This window comes from Bicyclus anynana, chromosome 8, assembly GCF_947172395.1.
Source record: "Bicyclus anynana chromosome 8, ilBicAnyn1.1, whole genome shotgun sequence".
Lineage (NCBI taxonomy): Eukaryota > Metazoa > Arthropoda > Insecta > Lepidoptera > Nymphalidae > Bicyclus > Bicyclus anynana.
The window spans coordinates 10,521,287-10,545,607 of NC_069090.1; the positions used below are offsets into that span (position 1 = coordinate 10,521,287).

The 24,321-nt window shown below is 38.6% G+C and overlaps 1 protein-coding gene across 1 annotated transcript in view; it reads right to left on the reverse strand.

The window, feature by feature from the left end:
• The window catches only part of LOC112050009 (serine/threonine-protein kinase Tao), a 40,167-nt gene that overhangs the window by 10,047 nt on the left and 5,799 nt on the right, over nt 1-24,321 (reverse strand). Inside the window, exons 5-19 of the mRNA XM_024088120.2 lie at nt 22,079-22,342; nt 21,544-21,666; nt 20,505-20,745; nt 19,752-19,888; nt 17,181-17,245; nt 15,197-15,450; nt 14,175-14,290; nt 6,633-6,803; nt 5,009-5,220; nt 4,128-4,278; nt 2,962-3,074; nt 1,991-2,117; nt 1,452-1,553; nt 1,063-1,197; nt 283-441 (exon numbers count right to left, since the gene is read on the reverse strand). Of these exons, the coding sequence (XP_023943888.1) occupies nt 283-441; nt 1,063-1,197; nt 1,452-1,553; nt 1,991-2,117; nt 2,962-3,074; nt 4,128-4,278; nt 5,009-5,220; nt 6,633-6,803; nt 14,175-14,290; nt 15,197-15,450; nt 17,181-17,245; nt 19,752-19,888; nt 20,505-20,745; nt 21,544-21,666; nt 22,079-22,342 (2,370 nt within the window). The remainder of the gene's footprint in view (nt 1-282; nt 442-1,062; nt 1,198-1,451; nt 1,554-1,990; nt 2,118-2,961; nt 3,075-4,127; nt 4,279-5,008; nt 5,221-6,632; nt 6,804-14,174; nt 14,291-15,196; nt 15,451-17,180; nt 17,246-19,751; nt 19,889-20,504; nt 20,746-21,543; nt 21,667-22,078; nt 22,343-24,321) is intronic.

Sequence of the window (24,321 nt, forward strand, 5' to 3'; positions counted from 1 at the left end):
CCAGTACGTTACACATCAAGTTCATTTATATCTAATAACACTATATAATCAGTCTAATAAGCCTATAAAATCAGTCTAATAAGCCTATATACTCAAGTCAATATTCGATCAGTGCGTGTTGCCAGACCTACGGATCCCAGACTTGGTCGCTGACTATGGGGTCATGTAGCGATGAATGAAAAACCCACGACTGATGCACCTCACTTCTCCTCACTTTCACTGATCATGGGAGTGGGAACTTGCCAGACTATAACGCATATAACTGACCCTGTACTGACTCACCTTAGCCTTGAGCAGCGCGCGGCGCACGGCGACTCGGTCCTCGAGCTCGCGCCGCTCGCGGTCGCGCTGCGCCTCCGCCTGCATCTTGCTCTTGCTCTGGTACGCCGTCAGCATGTCCAGCTCGTGGTCCAGCTGCATCTTCAGGTGCTGGCACTCCATCTGGTCACAGAGTTCATTAATTAGCACTGCCTTGTTAGTACAGTAGTCCGCCTATGAGACTTCAGATTGTAAGCTAGTACTAGCACCTGAGGTTCGACAGGAGGTAGTTATCTCAATGTCCCTGAGAATATGTTTAACTCTCGGTCCCGCTCATTGACATTAAAATCTAATAGTCAAAGTTGTCTAACATTATGCATTTAGCTTTAGCATTTAGCATTATCTTTAGCATTTTAGTCAAATAGCGTACTAAACTACTTGCTACTGCTCAAAAATCATTTACACTTTGTTCAAGTACAGTTCACAAGTGAGTGGTGGTTTGCAAGATGAACAACCTACAACGCAATAAATTAAATAAACTGATTAAGCAAACCACAATGGCTATAATAGAAGAAGTGGATGAGGAAGTTTGTGTGATTAATAAAAAGAAGCTATAGGTATGACAAAAATGAATATTTTGTAACAAATTTCAGTTGTTTCTTCGCTCCAGTGAAAAGTCATTTTATGATTTAAAAAAATTAGGAACAAGCAATAAGGTTAACCGCTACTTTTACGGTTACAGTTACAGCGCTAATACTGATAGCCCCTTATAAGATTAGGTATAATACAGTAGGCAGTAGTTACCATCTGGCTCTCGTCGAGGCGCACAGTCTGCTTCTGCAGCATCTCGCTGATGCTCTGGTCGTACTGCTCGCCCAGCAGCACCAGCTTGCGTCGCTTCTCGTCCTTCAGCGACTTTATCACTTCCTTCTGTTGCTCCTGCGGATTGTCACAACAATTGCTTTTAGGGTAAGATCAGGGTAGGGTAAGGAAGAAGTACACATAAGTCAAAGGGAAGCTTCACTGGGACTACTAGTAACATCTTGTTATAAGTTCCTCGATTACAGGCGATATAAACTTATCACTGTCATAGAGGTTTCATCCTAAACCTAAGGTTTCATCTTTATGAAAATAAGCTGTGTCAGATCGCTCTGGGATTTTTGATCTATTAAGTAAATAGCATGTTAACTTACCTTTGGAGTCATTTGCAATATCTGCGCTTTAAGAGCTTTGTACTGGCGAGTCTGTATTTTGCACGTTTCTCGGAATTGCTTGCGGATCTGCATTTCTTTTTGCTGTAAATAAATAATATTATCTTTAGCTACTTAGTTAGGATTAAAGAAACTAGCCGAATACTGGATACTAGCATAACTCATACAAATAAATAACTCAATACAAAACAGCAATAATAAATTTTCGTATAATTTTTTACCAAGTCTACAATAGTGTTTACCAAGACAAAAAAATATTGTTAAATTATTATAATTTGCTATTGTGTAGTTTTTTAGTAACCAGATGTTGACGCCACTAGCCTGTGTCACTCTCGATGATTTAACATTTCTGTTGAGGTATTCTTTTAGTTCTGCTGACCATAGACCTATTTTAAGAGCTTCCAAACACCACAGTCTTGATCGGTCACCATCTTTGTCACCTTTTGATGTCATTGATCCATTCAGTGGGGGTCAACCAACACTGCACTTTCTATTGCTGGGTCATACCACTGTTTGCATACCTTGAGGCTTTTCGGTTGCTGTTTGAGTTGCAACGCGTGCTTCTTGCGCAGTTCGTGCTCGGCGCGCTGCATGTACTCGCGCTGGTTGGCGAGCTCCGTCGCGTGTTGGTTCGACAACTGCTCCTCCCTGCAAGCAATAGTACACGACGGATCAAACTAACGGCCGGGAGTTTCCGCATCAATAGGCTAGTTGACACAATTTTTTTTTTAATTTTTAAAAAAAAAAGGTTTTGGTTCTTTCAATCGCTTCTACTAAATTGAATTTTTTTTTCATATTTATTTAAGACGTGATTACATGAAAATTTTAATTTTTAAATATTTAGAATAGAATAGAATAGAAATCATTTATTTGTTAACACAACACATAACTACATAATAACTTAAAACTAATACATATATATAAATAGAAAATAGAAAATATGTAGTGCCAAAAAAATGGACCTGACTCAGCTAAAATTATATTTATCTATATACTTCTTACCCTTAATCCATGTACTATGCGAAATATAATATTGTTTATATTAAATCAACTATCCTATTGCACAAGTGGCTCAGAGCATGTTGGAGCCATTGAAGGGACCATTGTTGATGGTGGGATTTGTCATAGCCCCTGAGGTGGGAGTGTATCAAGGTTTTTTTTTTTATTATGCTTTACAAGTTAGCCCTTGACTACAATCTCACGTGATGGTAAGTGATGATGCAATCTAAGATGGAAGCGGGCTAACTTCTTAGGGGTAGGAAGAAAATCCACCCCTTTCGGTTTCTACACGACATCGTACCGGAACGCAGTAATCGCTTGGCAGTACGTCTTTGTCGGTAGGGTGGTAACTAGCCACGGCCGAAGCCTCCCAGCAGCCAAAAAGAATAACGAAAAGAAAGAAGAAAAGGTACAAGAATAACGAGAAATAACTTACTAGGGAGTCAAGAACAAAGCCCAGGAAACACCAATACGCAAGTCCTGCATCACTCACCTGAGCGCGTGCACACCCTTCTGTTGCCGGTACTCGAGCTCCTGCGTCTTCTCGTGGTGACGCAACAGCATCGTGTGCGCTTGCTCCAGCTGCTGCTGCCTCTTGTTGAGCTCCTGAGAAGAAAATTACGAAGCTAGTTGTAAAATCTATGTCGTCTTTAGTGATGTGAGTAGTCCCTTGTGAAAATGCCATTAAATATGTATAGGACTGTACTCGTCACACTCTCAAATTTATTTCCCGCATATTTTCATGGTTTGTCAAAAGTTAACTGTAAGTTGGAAAATGCATTAGAACTAAATTAGGGGCACGAAACTAGGACTGTCTGTCATTGCGCAGAAGTCAAAAACTTCTGCGCAATGAAAGACAAGGTTTCTTGGGGGGCAAAAAAGGGACGAAGATGGCGATTGACTCACTATGCTTAAGCCATACTTGATGTGTACTGTTTACCAACAAATAATTCAGAAATGAGGATATAAATCGCTAGTCATTTCAGACCTAATAATAATTAAATTTAACTTGTTCTTAAATTATTCTTAAATTAATGAAAATAAATTTGATTAATAAGCAGAACAATTTTTTTTAATGAATATTTTCCAAATCTTTTAAATATTACCAATGTTCCCATTCCCCTCCAACTAGTCGGGAAAGACGGTGGAAATCGGTTATGATCCGTTCGATTTATCGTTGAGTTATTTTGTATAAAATATTTTTATGAAAAAAAAAAGAAAAAAAAAAACAATACATAATTAAAAAAAAAATAAGTTACAAAATGACATGACTTTTCTACCTTCATTTCTAATTTGTTTGATGGTAAAGTGACTAAGTAAAAAAGTTTGACACACGTAATATTTAATTTCTTAATTAGAACACAACTGAAAAGTTGGAAAACGTTACTATACGTTCCCTTATATGATAGCGTATAGTAAAGGATATTTTAGTTTAGTCATTTCAGTTATAATGATACCTATTTGATATCGTTGCAATGCCCGCGGTTAACTTCTCAACCCTACTGATTGTCTTTGGTTCATAGTCGGCCATTATTGTTGTTTAAAATGGACATCTAAGAAAATTTCGACTATATTTAGAGTAGGCTTTAGTATATTCCATGCACTGTTACAACACCCCGCACACTTCCAGAGTACTGCATGTGTTGTGTGCGATAGTACCTCACGCAGAAGCTCTTGCTCCTTGTGATGCTGCGCCAGCATGCGCCGCCGCTTGAAGCGCCGCAGCTCCAACTGCAAGTACTCGTGCTGCGCGCGCAACAGCCGCGTCTCCTCTTGCGCCTCCGCTTGCTTCAGGTTATCCTTTTGAGACCTACGGACATGCGATATTTGACTATTCAACTCTGCCTTGTAGATCCAGTAGCGTGTGGTTTCGGATCAATGGATCCTGATCCAATCGCGGGTTGAATTATATAGATAGATATGAGTTGACAAATAAAATTCTTAGCCTGCAGTTTGCATTATAGGGCTGAAATCGAGGTTTTTCTAGCGTCAAATTTACTATTATAAAGAAGTTTCTCACACTATGGTATGTAATATAAGAATAATCTAGTCTTTATTATTTATTGTATAAAAATATTTTTTTTTTTAAATTAAATGGATGTTTATTTAATGAAAGTACCTTAACATCAGGCATTACTCTATTTTATGTGTAGTCGCTAGAAATACCTATTACTAACATTAAATACTTTAAAAAGCTAAAAATCACGCTTTTAGTACGCACGTAAAAATTACAAATATTGGATTTACGTCACGTATTTTTTCGTATTTCTGACAGCAAACCCTTTCATTTGATATCCATATCATGGGGGTGGATTTCAAACAGCCAGTCCGCCATTTTGGGGAGGCCGCCATACTGGATTTGTAATGACGTTTCTTAGCTAGTCATGACGTATTGTCATGAGAACTTAGAGCGTGTGCAAAATTTCATCCTAATCGAAAACCGGGAAGTGGGTCAAATTTAGATTCCAAGATTTTTTTACACACACAGTTACAAGTGAACATAATATAAACATATTAAAATTGTCATTATTTTAACGTACTGTAAGGTGGCATCCCTCTGTCGCTTGGGCGTGGCGTCGTCCATACTGAGCTCCTTTTTCCACCGCTCCTTGTTCGCCTTGTACTCGCGCTTGCGATGCGCCTCGTGCGCCTTCCGGTCTTGCTCTTGCCGTGACGTTATGTCTTTGGTCAGCTTCTTCTCCGCAGCCGCGTTCTGCTTCTGCTTCCTCTCCAGCTCTTGCACGTGTTTTGTCTGTAAAATATAAGTATCAGATACATAATTCTTCATTGCAAACACACATTCATTACAAAAATAAATATGTAGAATGTATCTCCTGGTGCCATTTTTTATAACAGCAAGATGTTTTTTGGTGAGTAATTTTTATTTTTTACGAAATTTAATAGACATGATTGCATTTTATGGTAAGGTCATGGCGCCGTTCGCAACTGCGCGCACGGCCGCCGTAGTAGCCGATTTATCTGCAGGCATAGTGAAACAGTGACTATTATTTTAAACTACCAATAGATGGCGTTCTTAGAGAACTTTGAAACAATCCCTTTTTATACACTTCAAGAATCTGTTGCGATAGATGGCGCTTTGTTTTTAACTTTTGAAAACATAGAAATGAAAAAGTTTTACTTCAGTCGTGTGATCGAAAGCACACTTAAACAATTTGTTAAAAAATAACACGGAAAATAGTCCGTGTTATTTTTTAACAAATTAAAAAAAATATATATCAAATGTAGCAAGACTTCTACAAAAAGTACCAAGCCTGTTACTTAAAATACTTTCTATTAAGGATACAGGAGCATCAAAAGAAATGTGCGCACTACACAAATTCCCTATATACCTTAGCAACTTCGTTCGTAACACTCCCGATGATCCGCGCGGGTCGGGGGGCGTGCAGCGATGAATTAAAAACAACGACTGATGCACCTAACTTCCTCGTAGGCACGATTTTACGCCCGCGCAGTCTTTCCCCCCGTCGCCCGCATATCATGGGAGTGTCATCAACGAACTTGCCAGACTATAGATAAATGAGAAATCTTGAATGAAATCAAGAATGAAAAATGAATGAAATCTTGGCAATTAAATTCAAAGTCAATTCACTATTTTGACACGCTGAAATCTACGTGATGTATATTTGAGAACTCAGAATACAGAAAACCACCAGAAGCCACGTTTAGATGTCATTCTATAGTGCGCAGTGTGTCCAAAAAGAGTACACAACAGCCTGCACTCGTCGCAATTCTCACCCGCGTAATGTTGCTAGTACATGAGGCTGTTAAATTTTTCCCTATTTTGTGGTAAAAATTTATAATGTTAAAAGGAAAACAATAAGTGTACAGTTCATCACATTAAATGTTAACTTGTATGGTAAATAATAAAAACAGTGGGACCGGTTTTCTAGTGATTGCTAAGAGTCAGCAAGAAAATGAACTCTAAAAAATTTAAGACAAGGACAAATAAATAATAGATATAATAAGACGGTTATTATAAAACTTATCAACTAACAAACTAAAGAAATACATATTTACAATAATAATTTTATATATTCCATATAATTATATTATATTATTATTATAAATATGTATTTCAATCGCGTGCACAGTTATTATTATCTCGTCTTATTTCTCTAATGTCAATGAGGCGTGCAAGTGTACCTGCAGCCGCTCCAGCTCCCGCGACAGCTGCTGCAGCAGCGACTCGTACTCGCGGTCCAGTTGCGCCTTGTGCGCCTCCACGTCCGCCTTGCAGCGCTCCTCCAGCTTCGCCAGCGCCGCCTGGTGCTCGCGGCGCATGCGCTTGTAGCCGGACATCTGCTCGTGCATTTCCTGAACACAACAATACACAAATAAATGTATATATATATAATAGAAAAAAAAACTGTAAAAAGCAGAAAGAACAGCTAACATCTTAATCTACTAGCTAATTCACTGCTACCGTTGAAGCGTGACTAGTTGATGGCTTTGCGTCACGTAAATTCACACAACTCACCTGCTTATAGTCTACGATTATAGATCCAAGATAGACGAAATCTATACAAAATAATATGGAATATTTATCAACAAATAAATTTAAAATGAGGGTATAAATTGATAGTAATTTTATACCTAATAATAATTTCAAATAAATTGTGACTAAATTAATGACTGGTTACGCCAGCGTTTATATCCTTATATTCCTTACCTTACCTAAACCATTAAACCTGAAGTCCCTAACCTTACCTTAAAATAAGGCACAAAATATACTGGCCACACCATATTGTGGCTAGCAACACTGCGTGGACACTATGCCCGCGCGGTCAGTACGAAACCTACCGCGGTGATGATATAAGCCGTTAAGTACAATCGAGTATGCCACGTGTGAACGCGAAGTGCATCTCGGGATGGTGATGCTATAAGCCATCCGTTCAGTCTGAACATTATATAAAAGTGTAAATGTGTGCCTAAACTGTACTTTCCATTTGTCTCGGGGTTTCTTAATTGCTGTATTCCTCGAGCAATCATAATATATGGTGACGTCTCATAAACCAGTGGTTGGCCGGTCATCTTTTCGAAGTCGGCGGGAAACGCGAGTGGATATCAAAGGTATGTGCCTTATTATTCCCGTCTGGTTCCTGTCCGAGTCCTGCCATATCACATCCTTAAATCCCAAATACAGTCCACTTTCGAAGCATACGTTGGCGTCATCATAAGTGGTCCTTACGAACCGGATATACCACATAAGTGGTTCCTTTCGAATCGGATTCACCACATAAATGTTCCATACAAGTAGGATATTTATTGGTTCCTTACCGTAAAATAAAAATTATAGGTTATGTATAACCTACCGGTTTGGTCACACTCACACACATAAGTTATTAACTATATTAACAACTAATCCCCTATTAGAATACGAGATTAAAGGCTCTAATACGTGGAATTAACGTTAATTGTTCGTAACAACACATAATATAAATTTAATTAAACAAATAAGTTATTGCGTCATTCTTTTCTTGTCCTATACTGGTATAGATTCACATATAACTTGGTTATCTGAACTCCCCAGTTGGCTAGAATAGGATACCTACGCTTATTTATATATATTTTCAATACATATTCTGTATTTATTTATATAAAACAAATAAGTTATTTGTCATCATTTTTCTTGTTTAGATCGGCATAGAATCACATATAACTGAGTTATCTGATCTCCCCGGCTAGCAGAATAGATACCTACGCTTATTTGTATATAATTTCAATAAATATTGTGTATTTATATAAAACTAACATAATTTAAAACAAATCGCCGCATACGTCGCTTTTATCTATAAGTGGAAGTAAGACGGAACAGCATTCTATACGATATACAAGGCAGATTACTGTAGCCGTTTATACAACCATCGACGATACGCGACGCGCAATCTATTTCGACCTATTCGGGTTTTACTTGTTAGTTCGAATCATGATATTAGATTACGATCGGTTGAGTATTTTATGCGGTAATATACGACAAAATACTGTAGCCACCTTCACTAGATATACCGCGCGCCATTAAGTACGCGACGTGTATACCTATTGTAATCGTTTGGGTTTTACTTGACCTAATTATCAACGAAGCAGCCAGCTGCGCGTGCATTTACAATACGCGAAGTAAAATTTACAACTACCCGCGTTTGAAAAATAAAACATAATTATTAATTATTTGCTATTTGATTACATCTATACTAATATTATAAAGAGGTAAAGTTTGTAAGTTTGTAAGTTTGTAAGTTTGTAAGTTTGTAACAATTTTTTGAAATGGGGTAATCTTCGGAACTACTGGACCGATTTTAAAAATTCTTTCACCAGTAGAATGCTACGTTATCGGGGAGTGCTATAGGCTATATTTTATATTTCTATCATATATAACTACTGAGATATCGCGGGTTTTCTCTTACAGGTCAGACCGAAAAACTTACTTATTCGCATGCGCTGCCTCAACCATTGCGTATAACTGAAATAAATGTATGGAGGCTTTTTGAACCTTTAAAAGTTCTACAAAAAAGTCCGCGACACCATATATCTATCTTTTATATTTTAGCAGATATAGTACCTTTAGTACTTTAATAAATTATTTAAATTTTAAACTAAGGTTTACGTCATTATTTACACAACTAAACTTAAATCCTTATCAAAATAAATGATTTAATAATCACAAGGATATTATAGAGATAAGATTTGCCCTTTACAGTATGTTAATTAGTTATATAGTTTCGGAGATAATACAAAATTTCTGAAAGTCGCTATATGACGCCCCGCGGTTTCAATTACGTGGTTCCCGTTCCCGTATGAATATGAGGACCAAACATAGCCTATGACACTCGCAAATAATGTAGCTTTCTATTGGTAAAAGAATTTTCCAAATCGGTCCAGTAGATCCAGAGATTACCCCCGACAACCACACAAACTTTACCTCTTTATAGTATTAGCATAGAAGTCGCCTGGGAAATTATAGTCTTTTGGTCATAGCACCACGCACAAAAGGCTGGACCAATTTTGCTGAGGGTAGGGATAAGATAGAGGTAGGGGTAGTGTTGGGTAGGGGCAAGGTAGAGGTAGGGGAAGGATATGGAACGTATAGGGTAGGGTAGGGTGGGGGTAAGGTACGGGTAGGGTAGGGTGGGGGTAAGGTACGGGTAGGGTAGGGGTAGGATACGGGTAGAGTAGGGTTAGGGTAGGGATAAGGTAGGGGTAGGGAAGGGTTAGGGTTAGTGGTAGGGTAGGAGTAAGGTAGGGGTAGGGTAGGGGTAGATTAGGGGTAGGGTAGGATAGGGTATGGATAGGTTACGGGTAGGGTTAGGGTAGGGTAAGGTGGGGGGAGGGAAGGGTTAGCGTTAGCGGTAGGGTAGGAGTAAGGTAGGGGTAGGGTAGGGTAGGGTAGGGTTGGGTAGGTTTACGAGCAGGGTAAGGTAGAGGTAGAGAAGTTTACATCAATTTTTACGCGGACGAAGTCGCGGGCGTCCGCTAGTACTATATAAACTAGTTACCAAAGCGCAATCTACTTTTAGTTGTTTGAGTTTAACTTTTTATATCGAACTTTAATACTATAATATCACGGTCGGTTATAATATTCTATGCGATATTATACGACAGAATACTATAACATACGACATAAATACCTACGTAAATATTTGTTCGGGTTTTACTTTTAACTCGAATTATAACAGAATTTTTATAGTTGCTTTTGGTACTTGTGATACGCATGTAATTATCACGATGCATATCAAATTATCTCTCTTGCTTGCTAAGCGTGAGGCCTTATTTAATTTCGTGCAAAATATTTATGATTTGTCGCGAGACCCTGAGGTTTTCACGAACGTCGAGAAAAGGGAACACTTTCTAGACCAATCGTTTCAAATAGACTCATTGCGAGATAAATTTAAGTCATTAGTTGACGAATATAACACCTGCTTATTGAGTTTAGACTCAAATGCACTTCAGGATAATAAGTGTTTATATACTTTTGAAACTTTATATAATAAAATTAAAATAACAAATACAATATGTTCAGATACCTACACTTCTTCTCCTGATAGTGTGCAGAAATATCAAGCTTATGTAAACACAGTTGATAAGCCTGTAAATAAATGTTTATGTAAAAATATTACACATACACATATTAATGAATGTGATGCATTTAATAAATTAATAACCCCTCAAAAACGACTTAAGTGCGTTAAAAGAAAGAATGCTTGCGTGAACTGCTTTTCTATTAAGCATAAGGTCAGTCAGTGCCAGGCTCCTCCCCATTGCTTTTGTGGTCTAAAACATAATAAAAACCTACATTTTGTAACAACGGGGAATCGAACCGGGGACAACACTCGCGGGCTCTCGAGCTCGACTGTGGTGACGTCACGCGCGCACACGCCGCGCGCTGCTACGATCTCGCGGCAAGCTCCGCCCCCTTTCGTAGCGGACGAGCTAAACGACGTAGCACTTAGCAATTCGAGCGTAGGTTATAAGATCGGCGCTACGCCGCTCGATAGATTAACATTAAAACATTGTTCTCACGTTATTGACGCGAACATTAAAAATAATACCTTTAGTATCTCGTCGCTTGTTATTAATGAAGTGACAGATAAATTACCCACGGTTGTGGTACATACGCCTGGTCTACCACACCTGGCAGGTATCCCGCTTTCTGTTGAAAGTTTCGGTGTCCCTGACCAAATGGACGCCTCATTAGGTGTCTATGCGTCTCCGCATCTACTGGTCCCCGAGGGTGTCCATGCATTACGTCGCGACCCGTCGGTGCCTATAGTGTTGCGGAGAGTTTTAGGTTGCGTGCTCATGGGCAATGCGCCCACGCTGCCTTCAATAAACGCCCATGCCTTAGCGTGGCGTTCCCGGGAATATGAAGAATTGCCTTCAATCCTTATACCCAGCAGGGTCTTAGAACACCCTCCTGTGACAAAAACCGTGCACCATAAAATAGTTGGTTGGCGTTGTTTCACACAGGAAGATGACTTATATTATAAAATAAATGTACCGAAAGATGCGACATGCATTATGCGCTCCATCTTATCAACTAGTGTGCGTCAGTGGGACATAATGAGCTTCATTGCTCCCACAGTCGTATATACTAAAATGATAATTAAATTAATGTGGCAGTTAAACCTAGATTGGGATACTGTAACTCCGATATACATCATTAAGATGTGGAGACAGTTTTGCGCTGAGTTACCAGCTCTAAATAAACTTCGCATACCGAGTCATGCGGGCGAAGATGAAAACTGTGAGGTCATACTCTTAGGCCTATCAGATTCTAATCTAGCAGCCTACGGTGCCGTAGTTTATTTACACATGGGTTCGCCTGCTGGTAACACTGTACGTGATAATTACGCCGAACGCATCCCAATCAAGGCTACATATGGATTTAATCGTGTTGTTCAGATTACCGAGAACATCTCGTCTGACAACTTTCATTACACCGGCACTGAGAACTCAGTTGTCATTTTGTCCAGAGGTGTGACTCCGGAGAAACTCATCTCTCACCCTCTGAGTGACCACGGTCCCCCGTGGCCCTCTTTACACCCGTCTCAGTGGCCGTTAAAGACCTTAGAGTGGCAGTCGATCAATGACGTACTCGATAAAAAGGTTATAGCGCTTGCTCTGTGTATATCTATTAAGCACGATGCTTTGCACGAGCTTGCTCTTCACACTCCTTCGTGGAGTAATCTTCTACGTATAAATGCATACGTTTGTAGGTTTTTAAAATTATTGTCTCGTTGTATTACTCCAATAGTATCTGCGGGAGATTTAAATTTAGCAGAAAATAAAATGCTTCGTGCGCTGCTAATCCAGCATTACGCTGATGAATACATTAATAATAAAAACTTTTCACCGGCGCTTAATCGCTTAAGACCATTTATTGAGAATGGCCTGATTCGCGTTGAAGGTTGGTGGTCGGATGTACGTGCGCGTCCACGGTTGAAGTCCTCCAACTTCACAGGCTGTAATTGTGCAGGTCCTGTATCGTACGTCCCTATACGTCAACGGGGCGTACACGGTAAATAAATTTATCTTTTGCTGTACACATGTCTCACTACGAGATCTATTCATATTGAGGTTTCTATCTCATTTAGCACGCATAGTTTCCTAATAACTAAGCGCGGCGCTGCTTCCTACCTTCGGGACCTCTACAGATTTCTCAATGAAAAATATTACCCGAAGTTAGAGCAAGAATGCGCAGAGAATAGAATATCATGGATGTTTATTTGTTCTAACTCTCCACACTTTGGTGGTTCGTTGAAGAGCATGATCAAAGTAAAAAAATCCATCCTCTTTGAAGTTATAGGACAACAAATCCTTTCTTATGAGGAGCTCTGCACCGTCTTGACGCAAGTAGAATGTCTGCTTAGTTCGCGCCTGCTGATCGTGCTGAGCTCAGGATCGTCCGAGCCTTTGGCACTTACGCCAAGTCGTAACTTTTTATATACCGCTCCATTAAATTCACTCCCTGCACCTGTAGTCGATACACGCGTTACTTTGACTGACAGACAGATAGTAGGGAAAGTGTTATCTTTGAAGGACGGCGTCACTCTTGTGGCGAACGTGAAAACGTCTGGGCGTACTTATAATCGTTCGGTGGTCCGTTCGTGCCCTCTACCGACTCAACGAAATCATAATTAGTTTCTTGAGCTGGAGGAGTGGCTAGGAGTAGGTAGTTAATAAGTAGACACTCATAATATAACATAACATAAAATAAAATAACATAACATAACATAACATAACATAACATAACATAACATAACATAACGTAACGTAACATAATATATGAAAACTTAAAATAAACACTGTACTGTAATAGATTATAGGGACGCTTAATATACATTACGTATCGAGCACTCTACGGTTTAGTTTGGAGCTTTTTTAATGGATACCCATTAAGGGGGGGCGTATGGTTACGCCAGCGTTTATATCCTTATATTCCTTACCTTACCTAAACCATTAAACCTGAAGTCCCTAACCTTACCTTAAAATAAGGCACAAAATATACTGGCCACACCATATTGTGGCTAGCAACACTGCGTGGACACTATGCCCGCGCGGTCAGTACGAAACCTACCGCGGTGATGATATAAGCCGTTAAGTACAATCGAGTATGCCACGTGTGAACGCGAAGTGCATCTCGGGATGGTGATGCTATAAGCCATCCGTTCAGTCTGAACATTATATAAAAGTGTAAATGTGTGCCTAAACTGTACTTTCCATTTGTCTCGGGGTTTCTTAATTGCTGTATTCCTCGAGCAATCATAATATATGGTGACGTCTCATAAACCAGTGGTTGGCCGGTCATCTTTTCGAAGTCGGCGGGAAACGCGAGTGGATATCAAAGGTATGTGCCTTATTATTCCCGTCTGGTTCCTGTCCGAGTCCTGCCATATCTCATCCTTAAATCCCAAATACAGTCCACTTTCGAAGCATACGTTGGCGTCATCAATGACAATATATTTCAGTAGTAAGCTAAGAAAATTCAGATAATATCTTTTGAATAAAATTTTATTAAAAACAATGCATAATTTATATACATAATATCAATAAATAAATTAGAAGAAAGAAATGACATGAGTTTCCTACCTTCGTTTGTAATTTGTTTGTTGATAAACATTCACATCGAGTTTGGCTTTAGTATACCTAGTTTGTTCTAACTAATAGATAACTATGAAATAAAATAAATACCTGATTATGTTCCTTCTGTTCATTTGTAACGATGCTAGTGGTCCTTATTGTAGCAAAGTTATTGGCGCCATGCTCCGATACAAGCGACATAGCTACTGACACGTTATTGCTGACGCCTGAAACAAAATGTATTATTTCATTATTTGTTAGTTTTTCCGAATGGCTGCGTTATTGAGATCGCAGCAGCATCACTGGTTTGTTCTTGGAGAAACAGAGTAACTGAAGACGTCTCTTGTGAGGCTTATGGAACATTGAGGATTATGTCAGCTAAGTAACCTTGGTTTAAATGTTCATCTGGTTGATTTAAGAAATTTACGACCTCGTCTTCGCCGGTGCACAACAACTTATTAGTGATAAGAGTAACTGATTATAAAGCTGTTCTCGAAATGTTAACTATTAGCTACTCATTGGCATCACGCCAGAAATCAACTATGTGACAATCAACTCTATTTTTACGACATCAAACTGTATTACAAGCACTATAAAAGTAGCTTTATATTCTCCATAATTAGTATACTGAAGATATAATTAACACGCGGTCGTAATATTAATGACTAGCCGACGTCCCGTGGTTTCACCTGCGTAGTAGGAATATAGTAGCTGTGAAAGCCCAGTGGATATGACCTCTCTGCCTCTGTTTCCAGAGGGTGTGGAATGAGCTATGTTAGGAGTATCTCTGCGTGATCGAATCAGAAATGAGGAGATCCGCAGAAGAACCAAAGTCACCGACATAGCTCAACGAGTTGCGAAGCTGAAGTGGCAATGGGCGGGGCACATAGTTCGAAGAGCCGATGGACGTTGGGGTCCCAAAGTGCTGGAATGGCGACCCCGCACTAGTAAGCGCAGTGTTGACCGACCCCCCTCCAGGTGGACTGACGACATCAAGCGAGTCGCAGGGATTCGATAGATGCAGGTGGCTCAGTATCGTGATGTTTGACAGTCCCTACAAAAGGCCTATGTCCTGCAGTGGACGTCCATAGGCTGTTAAGATGATGATGATGATGACCCTGTATATTACTCACCCCTATGCGTCTGCCTACGCTGCGTGTTCCTGTTATCGTCGCCGCTGTCGTGCTGCCACGTGGACGGCGCGTTCACGTACTCCCTGTACTCGTTCGCCTGTCTCTCGCGCTCCCTTTGAGCTTCGCGTATCGCCTCCCTGTTCGCGTAATCGTCGCCGTAGTCGTCGCACAGCGAGTCCCTGTTCGCGTAATCGCGCAGCACCTCCCTGTTCACGTAGTCGTCGTGCGAACCGGGTATAGGGCTGTCGCTCTCTCTGCGTATCAAACAGCAACATGAGAAAAGCGAACGGTTGCGGACTCTGAAAGGAAGGTTGCTAGCTAATGCGTGAGGTGCAGTTTGTGATGGATGAAGCGGTGTGATACATGGATTTTTTACAATTCATTTGTATATTTTTCCATTGATTTTGGCAGAGGATATGCGGTTATAGCCAATAAGAACAAAACTAAACTACAAAAGCAAAATACTCAAGTGATAATGTCAGTGTTTCATGTTGACATGAAAAATTTAGATTCATAATTTATAAACAATTAAAATATTTATTTTTGGTCATGATTGGAAATATTTTTTGACAGTGGAACTCATCAAATCTTTAGGCGATATATTTCGTAATACCCTCAAAAAAATTTTTTTTTTTATACTCTACAAGTTAGCCCTTGAGTATAATCTCACCTGAGAGTTTAAATAAGAGGCTGTTTACTTTTTTTGGAACATAGGTTTTAAATACATTTTGTTATCAAAAAAAAAATGAAGTTGTCTCTTAGTTCAATACCAAAAAAGACGAGTTATTTTATGTTCAATAGTGAATCTAGCTTTTTCATGTGGTCAATCATGTAATATACAGTGTTAATGTAAGAGGAGTTAGTGCACATGAGTGAGTTAGTTAGTTACTATAACTGAAGAATACCATTACAAATCCCATAACAATGAAACATTACTCAATACAAACATTATTAACATTCACAGTTTTATATACAAGGCTGGTATCAATCATAAACTACTTTGTTCACGCAAACCACATAACAGAATCCTCGTCTGCACGGGCACAGGGGAATGACGATAGAGGGGAGTGAGGAGCGGGAGACAGGGGCATTCTTCATTCATTGATACTGACTGACTGCAGATAAGATCAATACAATCGATAAACAAATTAATATATTTAATTTGTTTCGATTTAGGTATGTGAGAATTTTTAAAAAATATGTTTACTGATAATGGGCATTTTGTTTTTGTGAGATAAAATATTAACACCCATAAAAATATATCAACAATAAAATTGTCTCCATAAAAACAGAAATAAGTTGGAGATAGCTTATCAGCTCAGTGTTAGTTGATCAGATTCAAAAAGTGCAAAAATAATTTGAAGGGTTGGTACTCTTTTACAAAAATATCCCCCTATCAAATTTGCATCTACCAATGATATTTACCAAGTCAAGATTATAATAAAATTGACAAATTCCTTAATGACAAAGATGCTTGGAGGCCTTAGAACCAGCTTTCACCTTCAGTCAAAGAAATTGTAAACGATATTATAATTTTTTTTTTAAAAGAGCAACGGCAGATTCCTGTTTCTGCCTTCTGAACCGGTAGTGAAATAATTACAGACGAACTTTCAAAATTTCTTTATTTCAAGTAGGCTATACTTGAAATTAAGGATTTTTGGATTTGATAAGCGATCATATTTTCACCAATCCCTCGCTACTAACATGATACCTCGCACTCCTGTAGCGCTATTTTGTGAGCCTCAAATTCGTATCTATCGCTCTTTGTCTATAATATCGTGTAAGATAGAGAGCGATAGGCACGAGTTCGAAACTCACACTGTCGAGTTATAAAACTTAGGCTGCTGTACCGCGTAGTCGAGGACTCACTCGAGAGTTATGCAGTTTGCTGTATCATGACTTTTTGTTCAAAAAAGTAGCACGTGTTTGCGGATTACGCCTTTTTCTATTCACAAAGCATGATATTGTCGACACAAAATGGTACCTGGCTGAGTGGGCGGGTTGATGGTTGTATTGCTGGTATTGCGCCTGTTGCTGGTTTGCGTTTAGCTGCAAGAATACATGTTGTCAGTATGTGCATGTTCAGTCATGATGCTTGTCATACAGAAACAGAACAAAAATAAAAATAATTGAATTTAGTCACAATTGCCATAGTTTTATAGTCTACTTTCGGAAGACTGTTTGGCTTTGGGTCTAGTAAGGTGTAAAGTAGGCCTAGCATGCGACCAACGTAATATCTCGTGAAGATAAATCATCAATCTCCTATTAAAAAGTGGATGCTCAATCAGTGACCAAAAAATGTCACAATCAATGAGTGCTAAACACAACTTCTTGGCACTCAATTTAAGTAGTCGCATTTGCAAATTCAACCTTAAACTCAATACTTAAGGTTGAATTTGGGATTTTATTGAATATTGGACTATATTTAAAGGCAGTTAGGTATAATTTTCTTTACCAATAATTCTAAAACTGCCAAAGCAAAATTGGCCAGTTTTTAAGTGAAATTTTCTACATGATTGTGCGTCCTTTTATTATAAGAGGTCAATGAGAGAAATAGACAAAATGTCGACCAATGGCAGCTGAGTTGTCCTAGTTCCATCTCTTTCGTCTCAACGCAATGAGAGAGAGAGAAAGTATCCGATGTATCCGGTTGCACCGCTATTCGTTGATATTTGTTTATTTCTTTTCAATAATTATCTCGATGGTCGCATGTTAGGCCTGCAAACTTGTTTGTAGACAGATGACAGCGTCTTAGTGTGTAAAACTAAAGGAATAACGAAACAAGCCTTCAATTTATACACACAAATGTGCTTGCCTCTTGCCATCTTACCACAAAGCCAATAGACTTCCCGAAATAGATGTACTATACAAACTTCTTTTTCGAAATTGTAATATTTGAAAGTGTTTCAGTTAATAATATTTTTGCATATTTCCCTTTTCCTATAAGAAGGGAGACCTGAATAGTCTTATAACAATGTTGATGATATTTAGTTATGTGAGTTTGATGACAATGCAAATACAACAAACAGGTGGGTAATGTTCACAAGAATTTCTAAATTGCCAACTCTATAATTTTCAAACTCTTTGGTTTTGACTTTAGTCACACATTTAACAATCAGCGGTAAAGTAGTGATGGGCGCCCCCTCCCACCCGCAATCACCTCACGCGTCTTGATTTAAATTCACTCTATGTAGAGTTCTTTCCACGAAAGAAGTCCCGCTGCTAAAACCTGAACTAAAATTGACATCGCCTTACACAAATGCCAATAAGACCGCCATTACCAAATGACAATGAGCACCATTAAGACATTAGTGCCGCGTCTACGGGACTTCTTTCGTGAAAAGGACGTGCGCGCAGCGACATGAGCAGCTAATTTCCGAGACATCATAAAGTTTTAAACTAACTGTACCATTAATAAAATTCTAAATCTGTAGGCCTAATAAAAAATATCTCGTTAATACAAATTGACCAATAGGGATGACAGTTTTTTGAATTGTATAGAAATACAGTTTAGTAAAACAATTTTGTAGAAGTAACAGGGTATCTGTACTTTCGGAGCTACAGGGATTTAAAGGAAGGTCATTTTTGCTTCGATGACGAGGATCGCTCCAAAACACTCCATACTAAAACAGCATGAATAAATGACGTTGACGATGTTAAATTCAAACGATTTAAGTTCAAACAAATTTACAAATATACTAGCAGACCCGGTCTAGCTTCGCTTCGACTTCGTGCCGTTCTTCCCTATCCCTACCCTACACTACCATACCCCCACCCTACCCTGAATTCATTTGTTACAAAAAATTGTGCTAAATTAAAAAAAAAATAATAGTAGAAGAAATTAAAAGAATCGCTCGACCGATTTTGTGCAAACTTCACATAAACCATCTACTAAATAGTCCGAACAAAGCCATTGGATTTTTGGAAAGTCAAAAACATTGGGTTTGGATAGGTGAGGTCCGTTGTATCAGCTTCTACCTACACACAGGAAGTAAAACTATAAGAAATTGTAATGTTGTCATCAAATTGTATGTTATAATATTGCATGATTTTTTATTAAAAGAGCAACTATTGAGTTTCTTGCTGGTTTCTTATCAGCAGAATCTGCCTTCCGAACCGGTGGTAACCTTTACAAATAGTCAACTGACGGTCAAAAGTGTTTGTAAAGTGAGCCTACTTGAAATAAATGAATTTTGAATTTTGAGCCCATTGAGTACATGAAAATGAAAAGTGGCGTTGTTTTTTGACTATAGATTTGTTATTTGTGCGTTTATGTACTACACTTTATATACTAAAAAATGTCACATTGCATGTAAGGAAGCTAAAAATGTATGATTTTCCTTTAATTACGTTAAAAAAAAATTTAACCTGATATTTAAAAACTAGTCATCATCCCCCCCATTGCAGCCGAACCGGAAATATCAAGCTCTTTCGCCCTAACGCAACGCAGCGATATTTTTGTTTCGACGCGATTGGTCGATTTGTCTTCACGAGATAATGTCGCGGGTCGCATATTAGGCCTATTGCTCAGTCTACAAGTAGAGTATGCACGTACCGGGTGCGGCCGCCGGCGCAGACTGCCGGAGGAGGAGCTCTGGCTGGAGGCGCCCGCCGCGCTGTGCTCCGACGTGGCCGAGTTGGACTTGGAGCTGTCGCCGCCCGACCGCTCCTCGGCCGTCTCCTCGCTATCACCTGCACAGACGACAATCAATTCATAGAGGAGGTAGCTCACTGTGGAGCCCTGGCCGGCAGTTGTTTGAGCACTCAAAACTAACCTAGGACAAAACAGGATGTCATGATCCACAGCGTAATCACAGGTAAAAGAAAGTTTACAAAACAACAAGGCATTGTCAATAAATTGGTATTATTTTTTTACATTATTATACAGGGTGCTGGGGAGTAGTTCCCACAACTTCAAGGTGTTGACGAGTCTTCACTAGGAGCTGCTGCTGCTAGGCGGAGCTGAACTGTGTAACTAATATTTTTTATGGACTTTAGGGAATTATTTGAATTACTTTGTATGGAAATACAAAGTAATTCAAGTAATTCCGACTAACCATGTAACACACGCCTTTATCTATCATTGCATTTTAAAATGTTAAAGTTTGGATACGTCATAATTGTAAGGATGTGTATAAGGGTTTTAAATGACGCAGTACTATGCTGTAGTGCTCGCTTCGCTCGCTTGAATTTCATCAAAAAATTGTCATCATCCCTATTACACTTCCCTCTTATCTCAATTCTAATAAAAGCTATGAACGGTAGGCTAGCAACTACTAGCAAGCCAAGTCTAACAAAAAATACTCACCAATAGCACTCTCATTGTCTCCATCGACCATTAATATTTTCTTCATTTTCCTATAATTCAAGTTGTCTAAATCCCTTACAGCAGCCTTGGTCCTCTGTATGAGATCAACAAGGACGTTGATTGATCGAGGCCGTGTGATGTACGGGTGCGATAGAAGCTTTGTGGACGACGGACGGTCTTGGGGGTTCTTTTGTAGGCACGCTTCGACAAAATATCGGAATGTGTCCGTCCATTCTGGAGCCTGAGGAAAATAACAATCTTTTAAATATGATAATAAAAAAAAGAATATTCCCATTCCCCTCCAACCAGTTGGGAAAAACTGGAGTGGGTACGACAATTAGACCAACGGGACGAGGATCGAACCACCACCCCTCGGTGATGAGTCCGAGCAATCTTACCGTTGAGCTATTGAGGCTACACAATTTTCAAGACAAATTTATAAATGTTTGGATGAAATATGTTAATTAAGTTACATAATTTTTTAATTAATTTTAATGTCATCATCATCATCATCTTCATCCACTGCAGGGACTTCCAAACATCACAATCCTGAGTCGCCTACATCCAGGGAATATCTGCGACTCGCTTGATGTCGTCTATCCACCTGGTGGGGGGTCGATCAACACTGCGCTTTCTAATGCGTGTCCACTATTTCAGCATCTTGGGACCCCAACGTCCATCGGCTCTTTGAACTAATTTTAATGTAAATAGCAATTACTTATATGGGACATTCAAGTTCAAGTATTAAGTATTGTTGTTGAAGACCTGTAGTGTTATTCTCTAATAATGTTTCTTTAAACCAACAGAGTATGTTTCGAATTTTATTCGCCTCAGTCTCTCTCTGTTTATAGTATGGTGTTAAAAAAAAGACTGATAGGTGACTTTGAGGTTCACAAGAATTATAAGAACACCAATATAGAATATATTATAGAAGAGATTCTTCAGTTCTGATGATTAAGGTAAACTGTGTGTATGTGTGTGTTCTATTACAGAACTTTTACTGTCCTTTCGACTTTATACGAATTATTATTTAACTCACTTGTAAAGTAGGCGAATCATTTTGAGCGATGTGATAGAGAGCAGACATGGCATTCATGTTGAAGTAAGGAGGCTTCCTTTCCGCCAATTCAATACACGTAATACCCAGCGACCATACGTCCACCTGCAAACACACACAAACAATTTAACTATAGTAAAAAAAAAATCGTTTAAACATTTCAAGAAATAAATACATTTTCGTAACAATAGACGTGAACAAAATATATGACATGTAATTAAAACTGCCGTGATAGCCCAGTGGATATGACCTCTGCCTCCGATTCCAGAAGGTATGAATTCCAATCCGGTTAATTCGAAACTTTTCAGTTGTATGCATTTTATGAAATTAAATATCACGTGTCCCAAACGGTGAAGGAAAAATATCATGAGGAAACCTGCATACCAGAGAATTTTCTTAATTTACTGCGTTTGTGAAATCTGCCTATTGGCCTAACCCCTTTCCATTCTGAGAGGTGACCCGAGCTCAGCAGTGCGCCGAATATGGGTTGTTAATGAATTAATTAATTAAAACTGACCTTCCCATCGTATTGTCCTTCATCCATGGCGAGAATGACTTCCGGCGCCATCCAGTACGGTGTACCGACAAAACTGTTGGCGGGACACTTTATACTGGCACTGCCGAAGTCTGCCAGCTTCACCGTGCCATTCTCTGTGAGTAGAATGTTGCCGGCTTTGATGTCGCGGTGAATCCGAACCAGACTGTGCAAGTATGACAGACCGCAGACGACACCCTCGCATATTGCAGCGATTTCTTCTTCGCGTAGGGGACGCTTGTGAACCTAGTGACAAAAAGCGTACTTTTTGTTAATAGACACTAAACAGTCACATGTCTAAATGACTGAGTACTTAAATTTTTTTTATTAAATAAATCTACATATATTAAAAGTGGATATGACCTCTGCCTCCAATTCCGGAGGTGTAAGTTCGAATCCGGTAAGGGGCATGCACCACCAACTTTTTAGTTATGTGCATTTTAAGAAATTAAATATCACGTGTCTCAAACGGAGAAGGAAAAACATCGTGAGGAAACCTGCATACCTGAGAATCCGCTTTGTTACTATTTAGCCTGAAATTCAGAATGAGAGGGTCATTCTGATGATGATGATGATATGTCATCAGCTTTTATCACAAGGTTTTCATTTTTGAATTTATAGAAACTTATATTTTAATAAACATCTTGATCTTTGTTTTTGATTGAAATGTTTGTATTAATTACTTAATATTGATTGAATTCCCCCGAAAATAAATATATTCAAAGGTCAAATACCCACTTTATTAAGCTACCTAGTATGCCCCAGGTTCACAAGACAGTTCCTAGCATTTTCTAGTAAACGTTACTCTATCGTTATAGTGGTATTCCACTTAAAATTAGATGGATGGATACGATTATATGTGAATGGATGGATGGATAAAAAGTATTAAAACTTAATCTTGAAAAAAAATTCACCAAAAACGAACGTAAAAATTTTTAATAATATGTTTAAGCCCCATTCATTCCCTATTATCGAATATTAGGTTGAAAGCTCTGATAGTATCCTGTATAAAATAAACAGGAAATAAATTTAACATAATATTATTAGCTACGTAATTAGCATGGAACGCGTGCGATGAAATGCACATTGAATTAATTACTGAGAAGCTTTGACCTAATAGCACTTCTTGTCACTTGACATGAATTTTTATTAGTATGCCATCTTCTAAATTTACATGAACTTTCATATCGAAAAATTAAATTAAAAGCTATAAAAGAAATGTCTACACTAGACATATTTAAAAGTCATTTAGGATTGGCTATTTTGAATGTTTTTATATTTTTGCTTTTTTGAGTATTTAGGCCTTTCAAAGTAAAAACAAAAAGTAATTTACCAGGTTTGCCTTTTCAGAAAGTTCTTGGTCTTTATCTCTACATTACCTTTAGCAGTGTTTGTCTGGTGGTTAGTCATGATATAATTTATGAACAGTTAGTATTTTGTTAAATGAAATCGAAAATGACCCAGAAAATGTCAAAGTCATCTTGGGCGCGTTTACTTAAGCCAGAGATTATGTTATTTATAAAAGCAAAATCAATCTACATTCGCAAATCAATACATAAAATAAAATTAAAGTGTTTGCCATAACACAATAAAACTTTTTAAAAACTTGCGTCTTTTTTAATATCTGGAACGTTTGAACCTGTGTATATTGGGTCTTTAACATAAGTTAGGGGAGGTTATTGAACGTGATATAAGGCTATTTTTAATTCCGTAAAAATCCATGATTCCCACGGACTTTGAAAAATTTAATTTGACGCGAAGTCGCGGCCTCCGCTAGTTTTCATTACAAAATAACAGATTTGGAAATTGGAAAATCGCGTAACACATTTATAAAATGTGTCAAAATCGGTTATCAATAGTGAGAAGGAATTCCGATAACTGTGCAATGATTGATACAACGTGTAATATCTGCCGATAACACACGATATAGCGTAGGGTTGCGTTAGCGGGATGACTCAAAAGCTCGCGACGTAGACTTGTCATGATTTGTTCTTTTAAATCACGTCTCGTTCTAAGAAATGACCTCATTCGGAAATTGCACATAATTAGCCTTTTGTGCCATTAATTTCAAATCCCGATATTTGTACAAGCTTTTCATTGGTTCCAAATTAGTCTTGCACTTAACCCTTTACTGGTATTGTGAGGGTCGCACGGTCTCTACGCAATAACTTTTCTGTTTCCTGACAAGTAAGCCTTGTGGTTAACCACCATTTTAAGTATTCGAT